At 47.8% G+C, this 24,528-nt stretch overlaps 1 protein-coding gene across 1 annotated transcript in view; it reads right to left on the bottom strand.

The window, feature by feature from the left end:
• STXBP4 (syntaxin binding protein 4) overlaps nucleotides 1-24,528 on the bottom strand; it is a 158,353-nt gene that overhangs the window by 127,446 nt on the left and 6,379 nt on the right. The window contains exons 2-4 of the mRNA XM_079965479.1: nucleotides 18,862-18,947; nucleotides 16,100-16,232; nucleotides 14,425-14,557 (exon numbers count right to left, since the gene is read on the bottom strand). Of these exons, the coding sequence (XP_079821605.1) occupies nucleotides 14,425-14,557; nucleotides 16,100-16,232; nucleotides 18,862-18,928 (333 nt within the window). The 5' untranslated portion in view covers nucleotides 18,929-18,947. The remainder of the gene's footprint in view (nucleotides 1-14,424; nucleotides 14,558-16,099; nucleotides 16,233-18,861; nucleotides 18,948-24,528) is intronic.

Here is a 24,528-nt window from a genome sequence, read left to right as displayed (position 1 = left end):
ACGATTTCTGTTCTCATCCTGAAGCAAAGTTCTTAACCCGAGGTACTATTTCTGGGTTAGCGGAGTCTGTAACCTGAAGCGTATGTAACCCGAGGTACCACTGTATTTTATCCTGATGGGGAGCAACAGCCAGTGGCGTAGTGTGGGGGGTGCAGGGGGGCCGGCCGCACCGGCCGCAACATCTGAGGGTTAGGGTTAGGGGGCGCAAATCCACGGGTTAGGGGGCGCAAATCCATGGGTTAGGGGGCGCAAATTACTTGCCTTGCCCCGGGTGCCGACAACCCATGCTACACCACTGGCAACAGCCACTGTGATGACGCGAACCAAGTCCTCATAGCTAGAGCTGTCGAAATCAGCAATAGATGGACTGGACAGCCACGTGGATGCCAGGGGATGAAAAATTTTAAAAAAGAATAAGGGACAGGGAAGGGGATAATCAGGCAGTACTAGATGTCCTGGAAAGGAGAAGCTGGCATTAGGAGCTGAACTACTTTGCTGCTGCAGAACAGAGTAACAGATCAGCGAGAGATATCAGTGGAATTTCACTGGGCACAAAATTGGACACAGATGGTCGTTTTGTTTTAGAATTAAGCCACAGACAGTTTGTGAGAAGTTTCTGTACCAGTTAATCCAGCTCTGAGCTGGATTAATTCGCACCAGAGGGGTGAGGGTAAGGGATCCAGTTTCAAACAGCTATACATACAACCTTGGCGAACATTTGGACCGAGCAAATGCAACAGCGGAGAGCGCAAAGACTTTGGCACCAATAATTTAGCGCACAGTTCAGGAAAATGTGGGTGGATGGCTGGGGAGGTGGAGAACGAGGCCAGAAAAAGTGCTTTTGCACTCAGCTCAAACCAACTTTTAGCCTTCAGCACATCACATTTCTGTTTTTGCCAAGTTCTACACTTAAAATTAAAAAAGAGACTCTTTTAAAAAAATTCAATGCAAGCAGCAATTCAGTCCGTGAAAATTGCAGACCCTCTAAGTGTCTCTATTTTCCAGAAAGAGTCCCAGACTTACAGAAGCCATCCCGGTTTCTGCTTTGAACCCGCAATGTCCTGCTTTTCCTTAGGATGTCCCTATTTTCATGAGAGAAACGTTGAAGGGTACGGTACGACAACCCTATTTTCATTGGACAAATGTTGGGGAGTATGGAGTTATGTGATCCCCCCCCCTCAAGCCAAGGAGATAAGTAACTATACAACCTTTAGAAGACATCTGAAGGCAGCCCTGTATAGGGAAGGTTTTATAATAATAATAATAATAATAATAATAATAATAATTTATTATTTGTACCCCGCCCATCTGGCTGGGTCTCCCCAGCCACTCTGGGCGGCTTCCATAAAAACCAAAAATACACTAAAATATCACAGATTAAAAACTTCCCTGAACAGGGCTGCCTTAAGATGTCTTCTGAATGTCAGGTAGTTATTTATTGCTTTGAAATCTGATGGGAGGGCGTTCCACAGGGCAGGCGCCACGACCGAGAAGGCCCTCTGCCTGGTTCCCTGTAGCTTTGCTTCTCGCAATGAGGGAACCGCCAGAAGGCCCTCGGCACTGGACCTCAGCGTCCGGGCAGAACGATGGAGGTGGAGATGCTCCTTCAGGTATACTGGGCCGAGGCCGTTTAGGGCTTTAAAGGTCAACACCAGCACTTTGAATTGTGCTCGGAAACGTACTGGGAGCCAATGTAGGTCTTTCAACACCGGTGTTATGTGGTCTCGGCGGCCGCCCCCAGTCACCAGTCTAGCTGCCGCATTCTGGATTAGTTGTAGTTTCCGAGTCACCTTCAAAGCTAGCCCCACGTAGAGCGCATTGCAGTAGTCCAAGCGGGAGATAACTAGAGCATGCACCACTCTGGCGAGACAGTCCGCAGGCAGGTAGGGTCTCAGCCTGCGTACCAGGTGGAGTTGGTAGACAGCTGCTCTGGATACAGAATTGACCTGCGCCTCCATGGACATCTGTGAGTCCAAAATGACTCCCAGGCTGCGCACCTGGTCCTTCAGGGGCACAGTTACCCTATTCAGGACCAGGGAGTCCTCCACACCAGCCCGCCCCCTGTCCCCCAAAAACAGTACTTCTGTCTTGTCAGGATTCAACCTCAATCCATTAGCCATCCATCCTCCAACCGCCTCCAGACACTCACACAGGACCTTCACTGCCTTCACTGGTTCTGATTTGAAAGAGAGGTAGAGCTGGGTATCATCTGCATATTGATGAACACCCAGTCCAAACCCCCTGATGATCTCTCCCAGCGGCTTCATATAGATGTTAAAAAGCATGGGGGAGAGGACGAAACCTTGAGGCACCCCACAAGTGAGGGCCCAGGGGTCTGAACACTCATCCCCCACCACCACTTTCTGAACACGGCCCAGGAGGAAGGAGCGAAACCACTGTATAACAGTGCCCCCAGCTCCCAGCCCCTCTAGACGGTCCAGAAGGATGTTATGGTCGATTGTATCAAAGGCCGCTGAGAGATCCAGCAGAACTAGGAAACAACTCTCACCTTTGTCCCTAGCTCGCCGGAGATCATCAACCAGCGCGACCAAGGCAGTTTCAGTCCCATGATGAGGCCTGAATCCCGATTGGAAGGGATCCAAATGGTCCGCATCCTCCAGGCGTGCCTGGAGTTGTTCAGCAACCACGCGCTCAATCACCTTGCCCAAGAAAGGAAGATTTGAGACTGGGCGATAGTTGGCCATACTGGCCGGGTCTAAAGATGGTTTTTTAAGAAGCGGTTTAATGACCGCCTCTTTCAGCGGATCTGGGAATGTTCCCTCACAGAGGGAAGCATTCACCACCCCGCAGAGCCCATCACCCAGCCCTTCCCGGCTTGCTTTTATTAGCCAGGATGGGCCAGGATCCAGGAAACAGGTGGTTGGTTTCACGCGTCCAAGCAGCCTGTCCACATCCTCGGGGGTAACGGATTGAAATTGATTCCATGCAACTTGACCAGACAGAGCTCTAGCACTCTCCCGCCCCAGCACTGCTCCCACGGTGGTGTCTAGCTCCTTCCGAATATGAGTGATTTTATCTGCAAAAAACTTTGCAAAATCGTTGCAGGAGATCTTGGGGTCTTTACAAGGCCCCGGTGGTAAAGGTGGTTCTGTTAAATTACGAACCACCTGAAAGAGTCTCCTGCTACTATTTTCTGCAGATGCAATAGAGGCGGTGAAGAAAGTCTTCTTCGCCGTCGCTATTGCCACTTGGTAGGCTCGAAGTTGAGCTCTAACCTGTGTCCGGTCAGATTCGGAGTGAGTTTTTTGCCACCGACGCTCTAGCCGTCTCAGCGATTGTTTCATTGCCCTCAGCTCCGAAGAAAACCACGGAGCTGTCCGGGCTCCATGCAGTCGGAGAGGGCGCTTCGGAGCCAGACAGTCGATAGCCCTGGTTAACTCCGCATTCCAGCGGGCCACCAGGGAATCAGCTGAAAGGCCATCAACATGGGATAAACCATCCCCTACCACTCTCTGGAAACCATTTGGATCCATTAAGTGGCGGGGGCGGACCATCCGAATTGGTCCCACCTCCCTGCAGAGGGGAAGGGTCGCGGAGAAGTCCAGTTGCACCAGGAAGTGATCTGACCATGGCACTTCTTTTGTTTCACTTTTACTTAGTGTCAGATCACCCACGTCACTAGAGGTGAACACCAGGTCTATGGCATGTCCATGACTATGAGTTGGGCCAAACTTATTCAGGGACAGCCCCATGGAGGCCATGCTTTCCACGAAGTCCCAAGCAGCCCCTTGTAAGGTCGTGTCGGCATGGATGTTAAAATCTCCTAGGACAACCAAACTAGGTGTCTCCAGGAGAAAATCCGCCATGACCTGAAGCAGCTCAGACAGGGAGTCCTTGGTGCAGCGGGGAGGTCGGTACACCAAAAGGAATCCTGTACTGCCCCTATTGCCCAACTTCCAGAACATGCATTCAGAAAGCTGGATCTTCCCAGTAGGATGCCTGGTGCAAGCTAGTGACTTCCTAAAAATCACTGCAGCCCCCCCCTCCCCGCCCACATGACCTGGGTTGCTGTGCGTAAGAGAAACCTGGTGGGCAAGCAGCGGCAAGGACAGGCCCATCTGCTTCCTCCAACCAGGTCTCTGTCACACATGCCAGGTCAAATCCTCCATCCACAATCAGGTCGTGGATGGCAGTGGTTTTATTCATCATTGACCTGGCATTACACAGCAACACCTTCAGGTCATGTAGGTTTCCCCTGTTGATTCCAGTATCCATCTGGTCAAGGCCAGACCCGGAGGCAGGGATAGTCTTCAAACAACGACTAAACCTGCCTCCTCGGTAATGACATGGTCTGGTCTTAGCGTAACTCCGCCTCCTGCCCATGATCACCGAGATCGGATGTCCCAGTGCTTCCCCCCCTGTGGAACTTGTCCCAGCCATCGTGTTGGCTGGGGCCCCACTCCCAGGCAGCCCTGATCCCGCCCCTTAAAAACAAAACACAAACTATACAGAACAATAAAACAACAACAACAAAAAGAAACAGAACAATTATACTAAAATTAATCCCCAACTAAATATCCATCCCACCCACCCCCAACAATGGAAAAAAGGGGGGAAAAAATTTAAATTTAAATTTAAATTGCCACCGACTGCTTGAGGACATTTTAAAGCACATTAACCACCTGGAACAGGGAAGAATGGCAGAACACTTCCCACCCTTCCCAAAAAGTTTGTTCCAAATAAGTGCCTGGGCCACGCCCCCTGGGCCAGTTGGAAAAGGCCCTGGAAGGGAGCAGGCCCTGCAGTCCTCACCCAGCCGATGGTCCGAGGCCTCACTGCAGCAGGAGTCCCTTTGTAGCCGGGAGAGAGGGCCTGGGCCACGCCCCCTGGGCCAGCTGGAAAAGGCCCTGGAAGGGAGCAGGCCCTGCAGTCCTCACCCAGCCGATGGTGATGTTTAATGTTTGATTTTGTTTTTATGTATGTTGGAAGCTGCCCAGAGAAGCTGGGGCAACACACTCAGATAGGTGGGGATATAAATAATAAAACTATTGTTAGTATAATAATAATAATAATAATAATAATAATAATAATAATTTATTATTTATACCCCACCCATCTGGCTGGGCCTCCCCAGCCACTCTGGGTGGCTTCCATAGAAAGCAAAAATACAGTAAAATCACACGTTAAAAACTTCCCTGAAGAGGGCTGCCTTAAGATGCCTTCTGAATGTCAGGTAGTTGTTTATCGCTTTGACATCTGCTGGAAGGGCGTTCCACAGGGCGGGCGCCACTACCGAGAAGGCCCTCTGCCTGGTTCCCTGTAGCTTTGCTTCTCGCAATGAGGGAACCGCCAGAAGGCCCTCGGCGCTGGACCTCAGCGTCCGGGCAGAACCATGGGGGTGGAGACGCTCCTTCAGGTATACTGGACCGAGGCCGTTTAGGGCTTTAAAGGTCAGCACCAACACTTTGAATTGTGCTCGGAAACGTACTGGGAGCCAATGTAGGTCTTTCAAGACCGGTGTTATATGGTCTCGGCGGCCGCCCCCAGTCACCAGTCTAGCTGCCGCATTCTGGATTAGTTGTAGTTTCCAAGTCACTTTCAAAGGTAGCCCCACGTAGAGTGCATTGCAGTAGTCCAAGCGGGAGATAACTAGAGCATGCACCACTCTGGCGAGACAGTCCGCAGGCAGGTAGGGTCTCAGCCTGCGTACCAGGTGGAGTTGGTAGACAGCTGCCCTGGATACAGAATTGACCTGTGCCTCCATGGACAGCTGTGAGTCCAAAATGACTCCCAGGCTGCGCACCTGGTCCTTCAGGGGCACAGTTACCCTATTCAGGACCAGGGAGTCCTCCACACCAGCCCGCCCCCTGTCCCCCAAAAACAGTACTTCTGTCTTGTCAGGATTCAACCTCAATCCATTAGCCGCCATCCATCCTCCAACCGCCTCCAGGCACTCACACAGGACCTTCACCGCCTTCACTGGTTCTGATTTGAAAGAGAGGTAGAGCTGGGTATCATCTGCATATTGATGAACACCCAGTCCAAACCCCCTGATGATCTCTCCCAGCGGCTTCATATAGATGTTAAAAAGCATGGGGGAGAGGACGGAACCTTGAGGCACCCCACAAGTGAGGGCCCAAGGGTCTGAACACTCATCCCCCACCACCACTTTCTGAACACGGCCCAGGAGGAAGGAGCGAAACCACTGTATAACAGTGCCCCCAGCTCCCAGCCCCTCTAGACGGTCCAGAAGGATGTTATGGTCGATTGTATCAAAGGCCGCTGAGAGATCCAGCAGAACTAGGAAACAACTCTCACCTTTGTCCCTAGCTCGCGGAGATCATCAACCAGCCCGACCAAGGCAGTTTCAGTCCCATGATGAGGCCTGAATCCCGATTGGAAGGGATCCAAATGGTCCGCATCCTCCAGGCGTGCCTGGAGTTGTTCAGCAACCACGCGCTCAATCACCTTGCCCAAGAAAGGAAGATTTGAGACTGGGCGATAGTTGGCCATACTGGCCGGGTCTAAAGATGGTTTTTTAAGAAGCGGTTTAATGACCGCCTCTTTCAGCGGATCTGGGAATGTTCCCTCACAGAGGGAAGCATTCACCACCCCGCAGAGCCCATCGCCCAGCCCTTCCCGGCTTGCTTTTATTAGCCAGGATGGGCCAGGATCCAGGAGACAGGTGGTTGGTTTCACGCGTCCAAGCAGCCTGTCCACATCCTCGGGGGTAACGGATTGAAATTGATTCCATGCAACTTGACCAGACAGAGCTCTAGCACTCTCCCGCCCCGGCACTGCTCCCACGGTGGTGTCTAGCTCCTTCCGAATATGAGTGATTTTATCTGCAAAAAACTTTGCAAAATCGTTGCAGGAGATCTTGGGGTCTTTACAAGGCCCCGGTGGTAAAGGTGGTTCTGTTAAATTACGAACCACCTGAAAGAGTCTCCTGCTATTATTTTCTGCAGATGCAATAGAGGCGGTGAAGAAAGTCTTCTTCGCCGTCACTATCGCCACTTGGTAGGCTCGAAGTTGAGCTCTAACCTGTGTCCAGTCAGATTCGGAGTGAGTTTTTTGCCACCGACGCTCTAGCCGTCTCAGCGATTGTTTCATCGCCCTCAGCTCCGAAGAAAACCACGGAGCTGTCCGGGCTCCATGCAGTCGGAGAGGGCGCTTCGGAGCCAGACAGTCGATAGCCCTGGTTAACTCCGCATTCCAGCGGGCCACCAGGGAATCAGCTGAAAGGCCATCAACATGGGATAAAGCATCCCCTACCACTCTCTGGAAACCATTTGGATCCATTAAGTGGTGGGGGCGGACCATCCGAATTGGTCCCACCTCCCTGCAGAGGGGAAGGGTCGCGGAGAAGTCCAGTTGCACCAGGAAGTGATCTGACCATGGCACTTCTTTTGTTTCACTTTTACTTAGTGTCAGATCACCCACGTCACTAGAGGTGAACACCAGGTCTAAGGCATGTCCATGACTATGAGTTGGGCCAAACTTATTCAGGGACAGCCCCATGGAGGCCATGCTTTCCACGAAGTCCCGAGCAGCCCCTTGTAAGGTCGTGTCGGCATGGATGTTAAAATCTCCTAGGACAACCAAACTAGGTGTCTCCAGGAGAAAATCCGCCACGACCTGAAGCAGCTCAGACAGGGAGTCCTTGGTACAGTGGGGAGGTCGGTACACCAAAAGGAATCCTGTACTGCCCCTATTGCCCAACTTCCAGAACATGCATTCAGAAAGCTGGATCATCCCAGTAGACGCCTGGTGCAAGCTAGTGACTTCCTAAAAATCACTGCAACCCCCCCCCCCTCCCCGCCCACATGACCTGGGTTGCTGTGCGTAAGAGAAACCTGGTGGGCAAGCAGCGGCAAGGACAGGCCCATCTGCTTCCTCCAACCAGGTCTCTGTCACACATGCCAGGTCAAATCCTCCATCCACAATCAGGTCGTGGATGGCAGTGGTTTTATTTATCATTGACCTGGCATTACACAGCAACACCTTCAGGTCATGTAGGTTTCCCCTGTTGATTCCAGTATGCATCTGGTCAAGGCCAGACCTGGAGGCAGGGATAGTCTTCAAACAACGACTAAACCTGCCTCCTCGGTAATGACATGGTCTGGTCTTAGCGTAACTCCGCCTCCTGCCCATGATCACCAAGATCGGATGTCCCAGTGCTTCCCCCCCTGTGGAACTTGTCCCAGCCATCGTGTTGGCTGGGGCCCCACTCCCAGGCAGCCCTGATCCCGCCCCTTAAAAACAAAACACAAACTATACAGAACCAATAAAACAACAACAACAAAAAGAAAAAGAACAATTATACTAAAATTAATCCCCAACTAAATATCCATCCCACCCACCCCCAACAATGGAAAAAAGGGAAAATAAAAATAAAAATTTAAATTTAAATTTAAATTGCCACCGACTGCTTGAGGACATTTTAAAGCACATTAACCACCTGGAACAGGGAAGAATGGCAGAACACTTCCCACCCTTCCCAAAAAGTTTGTTCCAAATAAGTGCCTGGGCCACGCCCCCTGGGCCAGCTGGAAAAGGCCCTGGAAGGGAGCAGGCCCTGCAGTCCTCACCCAGCCGATGGTGATGTTTAATGTTTGATTTTGTTTTTATGTATGTTGGAAGCTGCCCAGAGAAGCTGGGGCAACACACTCAGATAGGTGGGGATATAAATAATAAAACTATTGTTAGTATAATAATAATAATAATAATAATAATAATAATAATAATAATAATTTATTATTTATACCCCACCCATCTGGCTGGGCCTCCCCAGCCACTCTGGGCGGCTTCCATAGAAAGCAAAAATACAGTAAAACCACACGTTAAAAACTTCCCTGAACAGGGCTGCCTTAAGATGTCTTCTGAATGTCAGGTAGTTGTTTATCGCTTTGACATCTGCTGGAAGGGCGTTCCACAGGGTGGGCGCCACTACCGAGAAGGCCCTCTGCCTGGTTCCCTGTAGCTTTGCTTCTCGCAATGAGGGAACCGCCAGAAGGCCCTCGGCGCTGGACCTCAGCGTCCGGGCAGAACCATGGGGGTGGAGACGCTCCTTCAGATATACTGGACCGAGGCCGTTTAGGGCTTTAAAGGTCAGCACCAACACTTTGAATTGTGCTCGGAAACGTACTGGGAGCCAATGTAGGTCTTTCAAGACCGGTGTTATGTGGTCTCGGCGGCCGCCCCCAGTCACCAGTCTAGCTGCTGCATTCTGGATTAGCTGTAGTTTCCAAGTCACTTTCAAAGGTAGCCCCACGTAGAGTGCATTGCAGTAGTCCAAGCGGGAGATAACCAGAGCATGCACCACTCTGGTGAGATAGTCTGCAGGCAGGTAGGGTCTCAGCCTGCGTACCAGATGGAGCTGGTAAACAGCTGCCCTGGACACAGATTTGACCTGTCTTATTATGGAATAAGACACCCCTATTTTTATCAGAGAAATATTGGAGGGTATGGAATTGCTGTCAGCCTGAAAACAACAGGAATTCTAAGCATATAGGTCACTTCTGAAGGCATGAAAATACTCTATAAAGATGTTCAGCCACACATATCCTTATGCATTGCAAGGGGTTGGACTAGATGATTCACAGGGTTCCTTCCAACTCTACGATTCTATGAGTGTACCAGGCTGACAAAACTAGAGAGGCTGATTATTCCCATTTTACTGACACAGAACTGAGGTATAGGATCTGAACCGAAACTTTCAGGGCAGAATGCGTCAATAAGGAGGCAAATGCCCCTCCTTCCTCCCTAACCACTGAGAGATCCTCTAAATCAGGCATAGACAAACTCAGCCCTCCAGATGTTTTTGGGACTACAACTCCCATGATCCCTAGCTAAGAGGACCAGTGGTCAGGGATGATGGGAGTTGTAGTCTCTGGAGCGCCGAGTTTGCCTATGCCTGCTCTAAATCAATCACAAGAATCTCTGCTTCGCAATGCCTGGAGGCTATCCCAAAGGGATGCCCGGTTGGAATATCACGAGTTAATAAACCGACACTAATCAAATGAAGGCCGCTGTCACCACTGGGGAAAGGATGGCTAGAAAAAGAAAGAGAGAGCAGGAAATCAGGCAGAGGCCAGAGTGTGAGCTTGTGGGCTAAGACGCCTCCCCACCCTGAGCCCAGATATGGCAATGGATAAGGAAAAGAGTGATTACTTGACACTTCACCTATGGCAAGAGAAAGGAAGGGATGTCACACATTTATTTTATCATGCACAGGATTAAACCATTAATTGCTTTTTAATATACACTCCAGCAGACTATACAGTGGTACCTTGGGTTACATACGCTTCAGGTTACAGACTCCGCTAACCCAGAAATAGTACCTCGGGTTAAGAACTTTGCTTCAGGATGAGAACAGAAATCGTGCAGTGGCAGCAGGAGGCCCCATTAGCTAAAGTGGTGCTTCAGGTTAAGAACAGTTTCAGGTTAAGAATGGACCTCCGGAACAAATTAAGTACTTAACCCAAGGTACCACTGTATATGAAAAAGAATGCAACAACCTATTCCACAAGAAGCTAATCCTGGTTTGCTTTCTTAGATGCCAGTTTATAACTTCTGATGCTATACCACTGAGCAACAGCATCTCGTTTGTTCCTCGGTGCTTACTATTTTTTCCGACTAGGCTAAAATACTTCATAGCTGGTGGTGGCAAGCAACACAAGTGGCAACAGTGGCCTCTGGTGGCACTGGTGCCAAACGGCACACACAAACCGCATCTGAAGCTAGTTCACAGCTAAAGCTCCGAACTGCCTATAAATTGTAGAATCGATTTGGAGGGGGTGGGACTTGGGTCTTAAATTTGAGAAAAGCGTAAACAAGCATAAGCAGGTTTCTTTAGATTGGCACGCTTTCAAAAGGAGGAGTTAAAAATTTGACAGCCGTGCGTATTCTCTCTCTGTGCTATAATCACCGTATTTTTTGCTCTATAAGGAGCACCCGATTATAAGATGCACCTAGTTTTTAGAGGAGGAAAACAAAAAAAGGCAGCAAAAGCCGCAGACATGCCTGCTCTTTAAAGACAGAGTGGCTCTTGCTGGCTTTTCCGGGAGGTGGGAGAAGGGACTGGCAAACTGCCCTCCGTCCCTTCTCCCACCTCCCGGAAAAGCCAGAGCAAGCTGCACAGCTATCGCTGAAGCCACACATACACACACACACACACAGAGAGAGATGGAGATGAAGAGAAAGAACAGTCCTCAGAGAAAAAAAGCTCTGCTATAATCAAACAGCACATTGTAGAAACTAAGCCCTGCTCCTAAACCGCTCACTGCTTGAGGACATGGTTAGGGACACTTAATGTTGCCATCAAGAAATGCATTAGTTCCAGTTTTGCACATGATGCAAAACTTTGTCTCAATGGAGAAAGTGTGAGAAACAATGGGCAAGTGTGCAGCCTTTAGCTCAAGGGTTATTCCTGCACAAACACCATTCATATGAACATGGCTAACAAAGGAGCAGAGAGAGCACAGACATATTTTGCAATCTGATCACCCCCCAAGCAATTGGAAATTACAGTTACAGACCACAATCTGTAAACTTAGTTTCTAGTTTTATGTGCACGCATGTACACATGCACACACATGCACACACACACAACCATTTGTATTGCATACAGAAATGTCACAATGCTGCTTTACTGGCCGAGGGAGCCAGCGTTTTGTCCGCAGACAGCTTTCCAGGTCTAGGCGAACCACAGCACTGCACGGAAACACCATTTACCTTCCCGCTGGAGCAGTACCTATTTATCTACTTGCACTTTGACGTGCTTTCGAACTGCTATATTGGCAGGAGCAGGGACCGAGCAACGGGAGTTCGCTCCGTCGTGGGGATTTGAACCACCGACCTTCTGATCGGCAAGCCCTAGGCTCATGCACATCAAACAAAGCATTTCTAATGAAGGTCAAAAGGTTATATGCGAATGCCACAGAGCTTTTTCTGCTATACAATCTCACCAAAAAAGAAGCCTAACAGAAGTCCCAACACAAGCTTTCCATGCTGCTAAGTTCAATAAAGAGAAAGGGGAGAAGGGAGAGAGACTTGTAACAGGAGGCCATTAAGAGCCTTCATTATTTCCAGTGCTGTGCTCTTCTTGTTGTGTTTTACGGCCCAGTTTCCAGACTGGGCTAAAATTAAAAGCAAGTCAACTTTGAACCTCTATGTGACCTTTTTGTTTTACTCGAGGTGTATATGAATCTAGCCGCGCTGGGGTTCACACTTCACTGCTTGTAAAGCAGCATGAAGATAAAGAGAGAGGTGATATTTCAGGGGACAGGGATGAAAACAATACGCCCGGCAGGGCATGTTCTCTATTTACACACAAGGGGGACTCGGCTAGACTGGTAAAGAAAAAGCGATTTATATGCGTTGTATGTACGATATAACATTGTGCCACCAGGTGGCGATGTGCAGTCCCGTTCCCCCCTACCTGTTTTCCCTGTTTAAGGTGACAACACTTTAAACTGAAATGCTCCTCTGATGTCTCTAGATCCAACCAGGGCTTGAGGGAGCGCAAAAAAAGCATCTGTAAATTCTCTCTATCAATGCTTGTATTAGATTTATGAAAAGCCATAGCTTTTTCTTTTTTCTTTAATTCCTTCTTAGATATCTCCCATTAGTTTCAACGGTAGCAATTAAGTGAAAACACAACGCACGGTAACTAAATAGGACTGAACGTGCTTTTCTTAGCAGGGGGTAACAAATGAGGCAATAACACCATTTTAGGCGATTGGAAACTGGAGTGCGGTTTCAAAGATTTAGGGAATTAATCTGGTGCTGGTAGGACTTAATTGGAGCATCCTGTTCCGTTGTGGGCATAAAAAATTCAGGAAGGATGATGGAAACTTGGGAACGGTTTAGAGAGGAGCTACGAAAATGACAAAGGGCAGTTTTTTATGAGCTAAGAAGAATGGTGCATTTCAGCAAAGAAAAGGGTGGTTTAAAAAAGGGGCTATTTTACAAGTATTTATGAGATCATACAACTGATGAGTGGGCATTATTGCTTACTCTGTCCACTGCCTATAGGACAGACAAGGACATCTGCTGTAGACATCAGGAAATATTTTGAGTGAAAGAGGTTCTGAAGTGGAACAGACTGCCCAAGTACCGTAATGAGTTAATTTTCATCCCTAAAGTAAGTTTTTATATAGATATAAACCTTGCCAAACCTGGTATATATATATATATACCTTGCCAACAAAGGTCCGTATAGTAAAAGCTCTAGTTTTCCCAGTAGTGATGTATGGAAGTGAGAGCTGGACCATAAAGAAGGCTGATCGCCTAAGAATTGATGCTTTTGAATTATGGTGCTGGAGGAGACTCTTGAGAGTCCCATGGACTGCAAGAAGATCAAACCTATCCATTCTGAAGGAAATCAGCCCTGAGTGCTCACTGGAAGGACAGATCCTGAAGCCGAGGCTCCAATACTTTGGCCACCTCATGAGAAGAGAAGACTCCCTGGAAAAGACCCTGATGTTGGGAAAGATCACAAGGAGAAGGGGACGACAGAGGACGAGATGGTTGGACAGTGTTCTCGAAGCTACCAGCCTGAGTTTGACCAAACTGCGGGAGGCAGTGGAAGACAGGAGTGCCTGGTGTGCTCTGGTCCATGGGGTCACGAAGAGTCGGGCACGACTAAACGACTAAAAAACAACAACAACAACAACAACAACACACACACACACACACATATGGACAGGTAGATTTATCAGGGATGTTTATGGTGCAGAACTGCCTACCTTGGCACTAGGATGGCCATGTCTCCTACTTTACAAGGGGCAGTCCTCTACAGTGGTACCTTGGTTCTCAAACTTAATCCGTTCCGGAAGTCTGTTCCAAAACCAAAGCGTTCCAAATCCAAAGTGTGCTTTCCCATAGAAAGTAACGCAAAATGGATTAATCCAACCCCTAAAACAGCAATTTAACATGAATTTTACCCTCTAACAAAACCATTGAGCCATAAAATGAAAGCAATAAACAATGTACTGCAGTCATGCAATCAATCCATCAGTAGCTGAACTGGGTTCCACACAGTCACAAAAACAAAACGAAAAAGCCGCAAAAACAAAAACGCAGACCTCAGTGCAACACTCAAAATTGAAGTGTGGCACTCAAATCGGAGCACATTCGGCTTCCGAGAAAAGTTTGGAAACTGAAACACTTATTTCCAGGTTTGCAGCGTTCGGGTTCCAAGCTGTTTGAGTACCAAGGCATTTGAGAACCAAGCTACCACTGTATTTAAAGGATTGCCTTTCTCAAGTCCGGTTTAATGACAAATAAACATAAGGAAGGGAACAGCAGAGAAGTCTGGAGTTGATTTTTAAAAGCGCCACAATACAATAAATAAGATCCGATTTTGAAATGCTCTTAGATACCTGAGCAGATACTAAGTAATACCCCCAGCTCGAAAAAGGGGAAAAGGAGCGAAGAGATGTCCCTCCCTTCATCTACCTTATGACAATCACCTCCAGGAATAACTTCCAGAATATGCACCAAGGGCCCTTCGTTCCTGTTGATGCCTCCTACAACGTTCAAGCCAAGGCCTGTTCCCTTGGAAACAGTGATGATCTGAAACACGCTGTCACTAGACAAGAAGAGAAAACAAAGTTAGCTTTCAAAGGTCAGCGGCTGGAACACCAGGATCAGCCTGAAGCAGACATCTCCTTTTGTTTTCTCCTAAGGATGCTATGGCATCAAGGTTGCTCCACGATGCTTACATCTTAATTGAGGGAGCTGCCTTCGGTGTAAAAGATGCAGCTACAGGTGGCTGTTTGTGTAACTAGAGGTTGAATCAAGCACTGCTGTGCGGACGGGAACCTTCGGAGCAGAGCTTTATCATAGAATCATAGAATCATAGAGTTGGAAGAGACCACAAGGGCCATCGAATCCAACCTCCTGCTCTCATAAAAGACAAATCTGCTTCAGTCGGCCCAGGAGGAATCCCTATACAATCTGCCTTTGATAATAAAGCAGTCAAAGGAAGATACCTTGGCAGGGTGGATAAAAATCAATGGTTTTTTAAAAATAATTTTAAAAATTGATATTTTTTTCATTTAATTAGATTTTATTTAAATTGGATATTTTTAAAATTTAAATTAGATTTTTAAAACAAAATGGTTTTGGAGGAACAATCTTTCTAAAGATAGTTTTAAGTTACATTATAGCCCAAAGGCTATCAGCAAATAAGGATCTGTTTTAAGTTTTTCATGTGTGCTAAAACTCAGCCTAAGTTGTTGGTGTTTTTTTTTTAAAAAAAGTGTAACCACATCAGTGAACAAATATGGATACATATGCTATAATGTTATTGTTTCAGTTAAATAAATTGTTTAAATTGTTATTAAGGAGATGATTATTTTTCTCCTTCCAATAAGCTGGCAAGGGCTGATGGGAATTCGAGTCCACAGCACCTGGAGCACACAAACATGGTAGAAGGCTGCTGCAGGTACAGTGGTCCCTCGCAAGACGAATGCCTCGTAAGACGAAAAACTCGCAAGACGAAAGAGTTTTTCGTTTTTTGAGTTGCTTCGCAAGACAAATTTCCCTATGGGCTTGCTTCGCAAGATGAAAATGTCTTGCAAGTTTGTATCCTTTGTCTTGCAAGTTTGTTTCCTTTTTCTTGAAACCGTGCATTCAGGGGGTGCAGTTGCGACTTGACTTCGAGGAGCAACTCATAACACGCGGTGTGGTAGCCTTTTTTGAGGTTTTTGAAGACTTTGGTGATTTCTGAAGCTTTTCCAAAATCCGTGCTTCGCAAGACGAAAAGTTTGCAAGACGGAAAAACTCGCAGAACGAATTAATTTCGTCTTGCGAGGTACCACTGTATTCACATTTACAGAAAAAACCACCAGTGCTAGACCAGACAGGGCGAAATGGATGCCCACGCCTGATGAATTCCACAGCCAACTTGCTTTCCGAGCAGATTTGCAGAGAAACAGAACATGAAATAAATGAATGCGTCAGAATTCATACAAGTTCTGCTTTGATTGCTTCCATTCGCTTTTGGCAGCTCAGGGTGGGTAAGATGGCTTCTGGAACGCTAACACTGTCATGCTTTCAATAGGTATTTCCCACAAATTCTGGGAGCAGGAGGACGGAGAAACAATCTGCAAACGATTTCAAACATTACTTTGCGGTGGCTTGAAGAGAAGTTGCTGTCAGGGGCTTTCCGAGGTGGTTTGCAATGATGTCGCTTGGATACAGCAGCTGTGGGCTTAGTGACCTCGAAGATGATCCCAAAGAGAGGCTGTCAGCAGGTTTACCTTAGAAGGAGAGAGAAAGGCAAAAGGACATACAGTGGTACCTTGGTTCTCAAATGCCTTGGTTCTCAAATGCTCAAATGTGGTTGTTGGCTTTTGTTTCCAGGGTGCCTGCACGAATCAGAAGCTGCGCCTTGGTTTTCGAACATTTCGGAAGTCAAACGGACTTCCGGAACGGATTAAGTTTGGCACTTTTGTTTTTACTTTTTATTTTGCGTTTTTGTTTTTGAGGCTTTTTCAGTTAATTTGTTTTTGTGACTGTGCGGAACCCTGTTCAGCTACTGACTGATTGATTGTGTGACTGCAGAAACGGATAAAAGCCCCCTATCCAAACAATGACCATCATCGGTGAAGGTAAGAAAAAAAATTAAATTTAATTTTTATCATCTTCCATACTCTCTTACAGTGGTACCTCTAGTTACAGACTCAATCTGTTCCAGGGTGCTCTTCAAACCCCGAAAGTCCGCAACTAGAGCGCCACTTCTGCACATGTGCATGGCGTGAAAGAGCACTTCTGCGCATGTGCAAGACGCACAGAACACTTCTGTGCATGTGCAAGATGTGTAGAGTGTTTCTGCAAATGCGCGCGGGGTGAAACCTGGAAGCATGCACTTCTGGGTTTGCTGCGTTCATATCCTGAAAAAACGCAACCAGAGACTGATGTAACAAGAGGTACGACTGTATTTGTTTTATAGTGCAGTGCATTATTATTGCTTTCATTCTATGGATCAATGGTCTCATTAGATAGTAAAATTCATGTTAAATTTCTGTTTTAGGGGTTGTTTTTAAAAGTATGGAACGGATTAATCCGTTTTGCATTACTTTCTATGGGAAAGCACGCCTTGGTTTTGGAACGCTTTGGTTTTGGAACAGACTTTCGTAATGGATTAAGTTTCAGAACCAAGGTACCACTGTATATCCTCAGTTACCTTCTGGAAACCTTGAATCTGCAATTTGCAACACAGGTGATCAAAACTGATGCAAGAAGAGCCATACAGGTTTCTTGGGGCTGGACTAGTACTGAGCAGTTGGCTTGCTGGTCTTTGTCTCGATTTGCTGTTCATACAAGGTGTGACTGGAAAGTTCAGTGAATGGTCACAGAAATTGGACAGTGAGAAATATTTGAACATACATACCTTACAGGCCTTCAAAGTAGGCCCACTCTGATACAATGCACCATTGACAACATTCATAGAACTGTTGTAAACCTCTGGAGAAATCCTCTTTTCGTACTGCATTCAGTTCCCTCGTCACAACAGCTTGGACGTGTGAAATGTTGGGAAATCTGTGCCCTTTCGGTGCAGATTTCAGTTTGGGAAAAAGGAAGAAATCCAGCGGGGCCAGATCGCGAGAATATGGAGGGTGGGACAACTCAGTAACCTCAGTAACGATTTCACGCGGAATATACAATTCTTCCGCCATCATTCTGACGGAAAAACGCCAATTCTGCATCAGTAACTCACAAACTCTGTCGACGTTTGCCGCCGTTCTGCTCATCGACGGCCTGCCAGACTGAGGGTCATCTTCGATGGCTTGCCACCCTTCTCGGAAACGCTTAAACCACTCATATACTGTCTTTCGAGTTACGGCTTCATCTCCATACACAACAGTGCGCATTTCGTGGGTTTCCGATGCCGACTGTATGTCTTAATATTTCTCGCTGTCAGATTTCTGTGACCATTCGCCGAACATTCCAGTTACACCTTGTATTTAGTGGCAATTGCCTTGTATAGTAACTACTTATGCAGCTCAGAGTGTTCCCAAATTACAGTGGTACCTCAGGTTACATACACTTCAGGTTACATATGCTTCAGGTTACAGACTCCACTAACCCAGAAATAGTGCTTCAGGTTAAGAACTTTGCTTCAGGATGAGAACAGAAATCGTGCTCTAGGGCCGGATTTAGGTTTGATGAGGCCCTAAGCTACTGAAGCTAATGGGGCCCTTTATATGTCCAGCTGTCCTTTGTCAACAACAAATTGTCACTGTTTTTTGTGTTGAATATATGCTATATGGTAATTTATGGACCTAATAGGTATCTAAAGCCATTTGCACATACAGAATGTTGGCACCCTATACAGTGGTACCTGGGGTCACAGATGCTTCAGGTTACAGACACTTCAGGTTACAGACTCCGCTAACCCAGAAATAGTATCTCGGGTTAAGAACTTTGCTTCAGGATGAGAACAGAAATCATGCTCCGGCAGCGCAGCGGCAGCAGCAGGAGGCCCCATTAGCTAAAGTGGTGCTTCAGGTTAAGAACAGTTTCAGGTTAAGAACGGACCTCCAGAACGAATTAAGTACTTAACCCGAGGTACCACTGTACAAGAAAGGGACTTTATGCTATTACAAACCAATGAGGACCAAGACACTGCTTTGTAATGTGTGAAATGAGCCCCTAGGGGGCACTGCCACGCTTCTCTCTTGCTCAACTGATTTTTAAGGGAGTATCGATTGAACAGAGGTGTCCTTTCTGTCCATCAAACATCAACCCACACGTAAAATCTGGGTTAAGGGTCTACTTTCCAATTCATGCAAGCATTCCTACCGACCTGAAATATTAATGGAGGCCACCAGGCCACCAAACATATTCTACGCTGCACAAAGAATATATATATAACCAGCAGCTCACCAGCTAGGAGTTGTGTCGGGGAATTCCTCACAGAGTCTGTGTTGCTATGCGAGCTGAACTTCTCCATCAGGTTCAGAAATTCTACCCTGGGAACAAAGAGGATGAAGAGGTGTTTTATATATCGATGTCACTTCTGAACGTCTCGTTCCAAGGCTTTTCAAGGAAATGGCACCGAGGATTGCATCCAACAAAGCTGTTGCGTTTCGAGGTCCCCAAGCCACCCCCCAATAATTCACACATCACACATCAATTTTGGTTTGGGTTTTTGGCACGATTTTGGCCACAACTTTATTTAAATACACACAAGTGAGTGGTTGCTTAGGCATTTGTTCCGACTATCTGTCCTTGCCCAGGGACAGAACTTACTTCCAGATTCCAGCGGAAGCCAGTGAGGGAAACAATTTTAGGGAGAAAATGAAGCTGAGCCTCAGTCCCTCACTTCTCACCCTCATGCTCCTGGTGGCTTGCATCGACCCTCATGCTCCTGGTGGCTTGCATCGGCCCAAGTCCGATGCCAGGGACAAGGATGAAAAGAATGGCAAGCCCCTGGATTCCTTTAACGGAATTCCCTTTCCGCACCACCATTGGAGGGGTAGGCACTTACCCCTCCACCAACCAATTTGAACCAATGCCTAACTGCCAACCTAACAAGTTGTGACGATTTGCTATGCAGTAGGCAAAAACCAAATGGCACCAGACAATCAGCCAAATGGACAAAATTCCTACCAGGCCCCTGCCTCAAAGCAGACGACCCCATGACAGGCACAGCAAGGTCAAGCGAACAACCCCCCCTCCCCAATACAGGGAGGGTGGGAGGGTGATCGGGTGCAAGCAGCCAAGAGGACGCCCAAAGTTGGGCAACCAATATTTAAAACCTCTGACCCCCTCCTTCAAAACTGGCAACAAGCAATTCTCCCCAGCGACCCAATTAACCAATTCACTGCCTGGGGTCACTCTGCAAATCCGCCCAGCAACACTGGGGTGGCTTGTATCCCCCACCGCGAAACGTGCTCTCTGCTAGGAAGAACACGTATAGCACGACAATGGCTTGTGCAAAAGGACTTCCTCTCCCACTTCTCGCACCCCCTCTAAATCAGTTTCCATTGTTCAGGCAGAAGTCCTGGGACAACTTGGTTGCATGCAACCTGTACCAAACTCTGGACGAAAACTTTGCTTTCATTCAGCCTCTTACATGACAGGGAATTCCTGCAGCAGTGCTTGACCTAGTCCCACACCAGAAGGAGAATGCTGGAAGAAAAATGCTCAGACAGCAGAGCATGAAACTCTTAATCACAGAGCCCCATGCTGGGCAAAGATTTCCTGCATGGCAGGGGCTGGATTAGTAACTCTCGTGGTCCCTTCCAACTCTACAGCTCTACTAGAAATATATTTTTTAAAAAATAAAAATTGTCCAGTAGTACCTTAAGGTAACGCAGGTGGCGCTGTGGGTTAAAGCCTCAGCGCCTAGGGCTTGCCGATCGAAAGGTCGGCGGTTCGAATCCCTGCGGCGGGGTGCGCTCCCGCTGCTCGGTCCCAGCGCCTGCCAACCTAGCAGTTCGAAAGCACCTCCGGGTGCAAGTAGATAAATAGGGTAAAGGTAAAGGTACCCCTGCCCGTACGGGCCAGTCTTGCCAGACTCTGGGGTTGTGCGCCCATCTCACTCAAGAGGCCGGGGGCCAGCGCTGTCCGGAGACACTTCCGGGTCACGTGGCCAGCGTGACATCGCTGCTCTGGCCAGAGCCAGAGCCAGAGCCAGAGCCGCACACAGAAACGCCGTTTACCTTCCCGCTGGTAAGCGGTCCCTATTTATCTACTTGCACCCGGGGGTGCTTTCGAACTGCTAGGTTGGCAGGCGCTGGGACCGAAGGACGGGAGCGCACCCCGCCGCAGGGATTCGAACCGCCGACCTTTCGATCGGCAAGCCCTAGGCACTGAGGCTTTTACCCACAGCGCCACCTGCGTCCCACCTTTACCTTACCTTAAGGTAAAGGTACCCCTGCCCGTACGGGCCAGTCTTGTCCGACTCTAGGGTTGTGCGCTCATCTCACTCTAGAGGCCGGGAGCCGGCGCCGTACGCAGACACTTCCAGGTCACGTGGCCAGTGTGACGAAGCTGCTCTGGCGAACCTGCACCAGCACAGCACACGGAACGCCGTTTACCTTCCCGCTATAAAGCGGTACCTATTTATCTACTTGCACTTAAGGGTGCTTACAAACTGCTAGGTGGGCAGGAGCTGGGACCAAAGGAGGGGAGCTCACCCCGCCGCGGGGATTCGAACCACCAACCATACGATCGGCAAGTCCTAGGCACTGTGGTTTTACCCACAGCGCCACCCTACTAGAAATATATTTTTAAAAATAAAAAAATAATTGTCCAGTAGTACCCTAGAGACCAACTAAGTTTGCTCTTGGTATGAGCTTTCGTGTGCAAGCACACTTCTTCAGATACACATCCACAAGAAAGCTCATACCAAGAACAAACTTAGTCGGTCTCTAAGGTGCCACTGGACAATTTTTTTATTTATTTTATATATTTCTACTGCGTCAGACCAACGCGGCTACGTACCTGAATCTACAATTCTACAATTTTTTAAATTCAAGAACAAATGATACAAGAATCAATGGCCCCAGTTCAAGCTGGAGTTCAATTTCAAATATGGTTAAGATGCACCACTTGCAAAAGTACAACTGAGCACATTATTATTATTATTATTATTATTATTTATATACTTGCTTATACCCAGAGGTTTCTGGGCGGTTCATAGAATAAAATCAAAATATAAAACCATAAAATATATAATCAAAATAAAAACAACCCATAACCCACCCCCACAAAACACATTTTAAAAGGGCATAGGATCCTCACAACATTTAACGTAAGACAATAAACAAACCTGGACAAGAGCCACTCATTGGAAAGACCAGGATATCAGTAATGTTTGCACATCCTTGTATGAAAAACAAAAAAAAATATAATCTACAGATAGGGCTGCTACTGTGCAATGTCAGATTCCCCTCAAATCCGAAAGCCATGAGCATAGCCTGGAGCTCATCTTATGTGAAGTTTAAAGGATGTGTATTGCAAGGGTTTTGCAATTAAAAAAAAACCCACTGCACTTAGATAGGGACATCAATAAGGTGAAAATGATGTACATAAGGGGGGGGGCAAGACAGACTGGGCTTTTTAATGTGACCCGCTGGGCCTAGTTCCAATTGGGAGCACATCTGTATAACAACAACGTTTTTCTTTTGCAAACAGTCTTGGATTCCACCCACTGGGGTGGACGGGGGCGGGACGGGTTTCAGGACATGGCCCACAAGTCAAATCCAGTCCCTCACACCTGTCTTACACAATCTTTCCTAAATTCCTACTTCTTTGGGAACTGGCAGTCTTGACTGGGAAGCCGTTTCCATAATACTGGAGCCACTACCATTAAGTCTCTGCCCTGTTCTTGCACCTGACTTTCATGAGTATAAAACATGGGTCAGCAAACTAAGGTATGCAGTCCGGATCAGGTCCAATTGCCCTCTGGATCTGGCCTGCAGATGGTCCTGGAATCGCAGCTTGAATTGGCTTGATCGTTCGGGCTGCACCATTTTTTTTGCAAAAAAAAATCGGCCGCCATTCCCCCCCCCCACAGCGGCGCCTCCTCCCTCCTGGCTTCTCCCCACCCTACGGAGGAAGGGAGCTCGGCTTTGATTGGTGCCAGCCAACCCAAAGCCTCGCCGCATGCATGCTGAGGCATGGCCCAGACTCGCCACCTGCCCACTGGCCTCTCCGTCCATGGCGGCACTGTGGGCATCATGATGGGTGCGTCGTGGGGCTTCGGCTGGAGCTTGGCGTGCCTGCTGGCCCCGCGCCTGGTGCCCAGGAAAACTGGCCTGGAAAGGAGAGACGCCGCCACCACCGCCAGCTCCCAACCGCAGGCAAAGGAGGTAGGAAAGCAGGGGGAGGGGAGGGGGTGGGGAGAGGGGGGGAGAGAGAAGCCCCTCTCCGCCACGTGTGTGTGCACGCATGTGCGCAGTCCGGTCCGCCACAAGGTCTGAAGGGCAGTGAACCGGACCCCTCCTTAAAAAGTTTGCTAACCCCTGGTATACTGTGGAAAGAGCTATGTCTGCTATACAACCTGCCCATCACCTCCCTGAGCTAGCTAGATGCCTTCAGGTGTAGAGGAGGACCAGTGTTAGAAACTCAAGATATATAAACTAGGTGCGAAATGGCTCCTTAAACCAGGGTTACAGTCACCAAAACAAAATGCCTAATTGCCATTTGGGGGTTAGACGGCTCGAAAGCCACATTTGACAATACAACTTCTTGGTTCCTGAAATTCATTCTGACTGTGCAGATAAAATATTAAGGATAGAATTCTACAGGATGTGTTGCTAGCGGGTGAAAACAGTCACGATCCAAGGATTCCCCAGGCTTGCACCTCCAGGTGGTGGATACATCAGGCGCCATGCTGTTGCCCAGGCATCTTCACTTGGTCAGAAGTGGCCGATGGCCAGGATCAAAATGCCCCTGGCGCTTGGCTAATTTCAAAGGCTGTGGAGGATATCCCATCGCCAGAGCTGAAGAAAAGGTTCTACTGCCAACCTGAACAGCTTTTGTACATAGAACTGAAGTGGGTGGTGGGTGGAATCTTGTATTTCAACTAAGGCAGCACAATGTGTTAGGCTGGCCTTGATGAAAAGGTGCTGGAAATCACAGAACAGCCTCGCTACTGCAAGAGAAAGAAAAAAAATCCCCACTGCTATTTATACCACAGTGACAGCAAGCATACAACAAGGAGTTTAATTCTGTCTACCGGAATGATCAAACTGCTTGTGGATTTTAATTATTCAAGAAGGATAGAGAAAACTAGGTCAGCATTCCTTGGCTGAAAGGGGATTAAGAAAACACCTCAAATCTGTACAATAGGAAGAGACAGGACAAGGAGACAGAGAAAGCCATATGTATACAGCTGGCAACTGCACAGTGAAAAGATGTACAGTGGTACCTCGGGTTAAGAACTTAATTCGTTCCAGAGGTCTGTTCTTAACCTGAATCTGTTCTTAACCTGAAGCACTACTATAGCTAATGGGGCCTTCCGCTGCCGCGTGATTTCTGTTCTCATCCTGAAGCAAAGTTCTTAACCCGAGGTACTATTTCTGGGTTAGCGGAGTCTGTAACCTGAAGTGTATGTAACCTGACGTACCACTGTACGGACAATGCTAGGTCAAAAATTAAGGGAAATTAACAGAGCTTTCTTTGGACACAGATGGCTGCCACCAATTCCTAGTGCCTTGTGTGAATCTAGAGACAAGAGGATCTGATATACTTGTCTGCATTAGCAGAAGTGTAATGCTGATAAAAGAAGGGGAGGAAATCAAACCTGAGATACCACCGTATCTGATGCAATAAAAAGGGTAAATGGACCCCTGACCATTAAGTCCAGTTGTGAACAACTCTGGGGTTGAGGCGCTCCCTTGCCGAGGGAGCTGGCGTTTGTCCGCAGACAGCTTCCAGGTAATGTGGCCAGCATGACTAAGCCGCTTCTGGCGAACCAGAGCAGCGCATGGAAACGCCGTTTAGCTTCCAGCCGGAGCGGTACCTATTTATCTACTTGCACTTTGACGTGCTTTCAAACTGCTATGTTGGCAGGAGCCGGGACAGAGCAACGGGAGCTCA

The sequence above is a fragment of the Podarcis cretensis genome (assembly GCF_951804945.1).
Source record: "Podarcis cretensis genome assembly, chromosome: 2".
NCBI classification, from domain to species: Eukaryota; Metazoa; Chordata; class Lepidosauria; order Squamata; family Lacertidae; genus Podarcis; species Podarcis cretensis.
The sequence above is the reverse complement of the archived record's forward strand: the minus strand, read 5'-3'. Positions and strand labels throughout refer to the sequence as shown.